General features: G+C 37.0%; 1 protein-coding gene across 1 annotated transcript; it reads left to right on the plus strand.

Annotated features, from left to right (window-relative positions):
- The first annotated feature begins 2,652 nt into the window (after positions 1-2,652).
- LOC147763842 (uncharacterized) lies at positions 2,653-5,682 on the plus strand. The gene is made up of 3 exons (XM_087001599.1): positions 2,653-2,994; positions 3,552-3,723; positions 3,936-5,682. Exons 1-3 carry the CDS (start codon positions 2,691-2,693, stop codon positions 4,105-4,107), a joined length of 648 nt encoding a protein of 215 aa, XP_086857725.1. The 5' UTR covers positions 2,653-2,690; the 3' UTR covers positions 4,108-5,682.
- Positions 5,683-6,000: the final 318 nt, after the last annotated feature.

The following is a 6,000-nucleotide window of genomic DNA, read 5'->3' on the forward strand; positions in this document are numbered from 1 at the left end:
ATATAAGGGAGCGATATGAATTGAAGACCAATAGATAAATCAATAGTAAATGAACCGTCGATTAGTGACAATGGCAACATGAAGAGGGCGACAATGAACATCTTCAACAAAATGTTTCAAGCATTACTTCAGGGCGAAGAACTTGATCAGTGGCAGTGTAATCACTCCGTTATTTCAAACTGTTGTCGCGAACACAACGAATGATAATGGCAATCAAGTGTTTCTTTCTTTCTTTCTTTTAACGCACTTTCACCCCAACACCCGAAATTACATTCTCATGCTCAATACATAACGTTTTGTACCATAAAATATTGAAGTACCTTTATTGATTCAAATAACAATGCCTTCAGCTAAAAATGACAGTAGATCGTTTGAACATTATCATCACCAGCGACTTGTTACAATTCTGTACTTTCTTTACATTGTGGCGTGAAGAAAATGGTTAACAGGCCCTTAACGCCACAGTGCACAGCTCTATGAGAGCAAACACAGACAATTTTTGTTTAATGACAATGTTTAAGTAAAAAATTAATGAACATTCCCGGTGGACAATTTGTCTCAATTACCAAAGATGTGTGTCTAAATAACAAGGCAGCAAAGCTGTCAAATGTACAGACAAAAAGAAGAAAAAATGATACACAAAATAGCTAACTGTCAATTCTGATGCAAAAGTACATTATGATTAACAGCAAAAGTCAACATCAAATTTTAATTATGTATAACAGTTAGAATGGACGTAAGTAAAATGTGTAACTAACATAAGGCTTCAGGTCCATGAAAGTTCAAGTTCATACTTTGAAAATGCCTTAAAATAGAAAATGAAAACTTCATACATTCAAGAAAAAATCATAACCCAATCAAGCTGTATGTCAATCCTATGAACCATTCTTTTAAGCTACAAAATAATAAGTAACTTTCATAACATTTGCTGTGGCAGTGCACAAAGTACATGTAGGTTTTTGACAATTTGGATGCAGTATTACATAATGATTAACAGCATAATCAACACCAATTTTTAATTACCTACTATACATAACACTGACACTCAGAAAATGTAAATACCATTCAGCTTTATGTCTGTTGGAGTTCTAAGTCTCACAATGAAAATGCCATATGTGAAAAATAAAAATTTCGCAAAGAACTGAATAGCTTCAAAAAAAAAAAAAAAAAGAATGTAACCATACTGGTTTTTCAACTCAAGCTACACTTCAGTCCCATGAATCTATTCAGTAGGTTTCATGGGCGGATCCAGGATTATTTGAAGGGGCGGGGGGGGGGGGGGGGGGGGTCCGCGGATGGCGTGGGGTTCGGGGGACGCTGAAGGGCCACGAAAATTTTTGGTATTTTTGAGGGCGAACGGTGCCATTTGGTACGGTTTAGTAGTATAAATCAGCTAGTCAAAATTCTAATTCCAAGAGGGGGATATTAGTGTGATTTTTTTCAGAAATCGAAAGGGGGGGGGTCAGGACCCCACTTATTGTGTTTTTAGTGTTGCATATATGCTGAAAAAAAGCATAACCTTTGAAAAATGTCCCGATCATGTTGATTTGCGAACACCACCTGCATTTTATGAATATTAAACAGTTCTGTAAGTTTCGAGCCAAAAGGAAAAAAAAGGTTTTCCACTTATCGTGTTATCGGTAAAAGTGCACGGTGACGGCGACGACGGCGACGACAGACGCAGGTGACTGCTATATGTACATAAAAACAGCATAACTTCCATAAAAATGGCCCGATCATGCTAATTTTCGAACTTGACCTGTGTATTATAAATATTCATCAGATCTGTAAGTTTCAAGCCAAAAGGTAAAACGGTTTTCTCTATTTCGTGTTATCGGTGTTGCATCGATGTTGAAAAACGTGAAAAAAAAACGGCATAACTTTAGTAAAAATTGCCTGATCATGCTGATTTTCGAACTAGACCTGCGTATTATGAATTATTATCATTTCTGTCAGTTTCAAGCCAAAAGGTAAAACGGTTTTCCACTTATCGTGTTGTCGGTGAAAGTGCACGGCGACGGCGACGACGGATACGACAGATGCAGGTGACGGCAGTATGTACAGACACATCTGCGTATGTACATAAAAAGGAAATCAAACATTTTAAATTTGGAAATTATTGAAGTCTTATATTCCAATACCCGTCTGAACTAAAAAGCGTTGAAAATAAGACAGGGGAAAGAAATGTAGATTAAGCGTCTCACCAGGAGTTTTAATCGCTATTTCTTACAATCTATTACAATGATTATTAAACAATGATTTGCAAGGAAAATTTTTTCGGGTAAAATGCACAGATGCATAAAGTAAAATATTGACAGTGGTTAATTTTACACAAAGAGTTCAGAATAAGCAAAAAAGTTGATATGGTGTATTATTCCTTTTACTGTATGAAGTGTGTACACGGAAGATATCTCTTCTTGCTGTATTTTGAACAATGATCAAAGGTGTGCCGACCACGTATAGAGATGTATAGCAATACTTATTAGCCATACAATGTAAAAACGCACATTTCTTGGAATAAGCTCATACTTTTGTAAATTCTATTGATTACTTTATCGATTGGAATTTCCATGCCAACTGATTTATTTGGATCTACAAATAACTGCTACAAACCTTATTTGATTTTCTCATTGCTACAGTGTATTACACAGCCGTCTTGTTATAGCTGACGTTTGTTTCTCCCCGGCAAGATGCTCTGTTTCCAACAGAAAGGGATTATATCTCTTTTACTGGTATATGGTGTGTATGTAACTTCAAACACTAGATACATGCAAAAGGAATGGAAGGGACTGAGAAATAAGCAGTTTACAGGTTCGCAAACTATAACCAAAGACAATTCTAGCGGCACTAAGTGCGCCATCGCTTGCTGGAAGATGGACGTTTGTAACGCTATGAGTTATAGTGCCTCGACCAGAACGTGCAAGCTGCATACTGGGGCCGACCTGGAAGGCACCCTCCTGCAGGACCCGGAATGGGTGTATTTCCCCTGGCGAGGTGAGTGAGGGAATGGGTAGGAAGGCGATGTGAAGAGGTGAAGTAAATGAGATTATAGTTTGTGCATCCCTTGGGTTGCTATATCCATTTTTGATCATCCGAACTAATATTACATGTACTAGTCTAAACACTTAATGCTGATTCTTTTTTGCTTAGAGATATTTTGGGAGAATGTTCATGTTGTTTTTGATAAACCATTTGAAATATATGAACTTAAGTTCTAGATTATTGAAGCACATTATCTAACACTTTTTCATGCAAAAATCTGTTCTTATTTTGTGTAACAAGGAATTGCCACTTATTAGCTGATATTTGTAAAGTTTCCAAATATTGCATCTATAGGTTTATTTCGAGTCCTATACTAACGACAGTTTTGAGTCAGTAAAACAGAACCGTTAGAAGGGAAGCTATGAATATAGTTTGCATGTAACCAACATATTTCTGAAAGTGCATACAGCAAGTTTAACAAATAGTTTCATATAGCTGATCATAATAGTTTATGTGTCCTAAGTTCCTAAGGGCTAAATGACTAAATGCTTGTAAATCTTTGTGTCCAGGTTTCGAGGAATCTGACTACTACAATTATTACGATGAGATGATGACCGCAGCTTGCACCGCAATGAACTCGGCGGGAGGTTTGACGTTTGCTCCAAGAGCTAACAGCGGAACAGATTGCGGCACTATGTGCACCACCTGGGGGCAGGCAGACGCGGAATTAGCTGGATACAGGTATGCTCATTTTTATTGGTGACACATCTTTCAAAACAAAGGGTTTTTAATGCGCGTTTGTTATAACTAGACTAAAACACTTCTTGGATTAACAAGAGGACAAGAGATGAGTGTTGTGACCTTGATCTAACACTTGGATATGCAATGTAGTGTTTTAAAATTAATTAGCAGTACATGTATAAATATTTATTTTTTTCTTTTACAAATTTCAGCACCTTCCATTGTGTCGGTTGGTTATCTGTCAACATAAACGCAACCCGGCTCTCGGCGACCTATCAACAGGACACTTACCTAACTGGACTGGGAACACACAGAAGTATGAACTGCGGACAGCTGACCAATGGCCTAAACGCTCAGTCATATTGCTGTTGTCGCGCTAGTTAAACGATGTTGGGTGTGTCACTGTATAATTACCCACGCTATAACTTTCAGGTGTCTATAGATGTGTCATTTTGTTAAAACCAGTGTAATTTAATGTGGAAAAATATACCGTCTGATTTCAGGGGTTTCTAAAATAGTATACGTGTGTACTTGGACATAATAACGAATATTAAGTCCAAGGTGTGTACAAAAATTATGAAAGTGCCATAAAACTATTTTGTAACGGCCTACTAGCGCACCCTGTGGGCAGAGAGTACTAAGAATTCTCTTTACGCACTGTATACCACTCTTTTGATAGAGCTGTTATTTTGATCTTTAACAGGACCGTATATTGTTATATCCGATGGGCAGTGACACTTCTCTGTCAAAAATTGATGGTACTGAGCGCAACGTAGGATTATTGCTGTAATACTACGTCAAGAATTAGAGTTTTTGAACCTACACCAAGAAGGTTATTGGCATTATTGGTTTGTTAGTTAACAAGCTTACTCAAAAAGGACGGATTTTGAATAGACACGAATTGGAAAAATTACAATATGTTTAAGTTTGGTCGTGAACAATTAATTTTGATAATGATGATAATTTTGATTAATTATAATAATGAAGCTGCCTTGGCGGAGGTCTGCGTTCTGGTTTTCTTATAAGTGATATTACACAACTGGATGAATCACAACATCACACTCCCACCGCAGTGATACTTAGAAGCATATTTTGTGATAAATTACATTTGGTATTCTGGATATGCCGGGTATTGCATCCAATCCATGTATAATGTAATTTTAGCTTAAATGGATAAATATGGATAAATATTGCGATGATACATTCCTTTTTTCACAAGCAGAATGACTGATGTAAAATATAGTTTTCATACACCCCATTTCCATAGATTAGATCGACCTACTTTAGATCGACCTAACTCCCTGGGGGTTCACGCTAAATAGCTGTCAGCCGGGCGGACACGAAAGTTAATTACCCCCTTACAGCTTGTAGTAGACTCCCCTTACAGTTTGTGAGACTCCCCGCGGGGATAGATCGATCTAAAATCTATGGGAATAGAGCCATAGACTAATAAAAATGTTAAAGGCAACGATGTCAAACGATGGAGGGATGAATTAGATGACTACTGGAAGTCTTGGAAGAAGAAACCTTGGCCAAACTGGAAATCTGAGGCTCAGGATAGGAAACAATGGAAAAAGCATGCTGAGGCCTTTGTCCAACAGTGGAACACTATAGGCTCTAAATGATGATGATGATGATGATGTCTTTTTTTGTGGTGATACATTTCTTTTTATTCCAAGCAGAGTGACTGTTGTGAAGCACAGTCTTCACAGATTGAAAAATCAATATAAAAGGCAACGATGTCTAATGAGCGTGAATTGCTTTCTGGTATTGATGGAACTTTTTACTGTAAAGATGCAACTTATTATTTATTTAGTTAGTTTGTTCAATATCTAACACCTCTTGTCCCAGACAAATATTTATAGCACAAACAAATGATGATACAGTATACATAGTTAAAATGACAAGGGAAGAAAAAATGAGTTCCTTTGCATTGGGATATTGCCACCACGATGTTAGCGTTCCACAAATAAGACCACAGAAGGCGTTTGATTGTAAATATCAAACAAGGCAACAAAGCTGCCAAATGTACAGACAAAAACAGAAAATAAAGATGCAGAAAATAGGTCATTTTGTCATTTTTGATGCAATAATATATAATGCTTATAATTGCATAGTCAATCAACACTGGATTTTAATCATGCACAACAGGTAACATGGTCAATAACAGGAGCGGATTCAGAGATATTTTCTGACAGTATTCCAAATAATTTTTGTTGATCCATCCTCCATTTTTGATGGTCTTCCAACAGAGAAAATAGATACCCGTCGATGTAA

Source organism: Lingula anatina, chromosome 1 (genome assembly GCF_051362555.1).
Source record: "Lingula anatina isolate TDL-2025a chromosome 1, LinAna3.0, whole genome shotgun sequence".
NCBI classification, from domain to species: Eukaryota; Metazoa; Brachiopoda; class Lingulata; order Lingulida; family Lingulidae; genus Lingula; species Lingula anatina.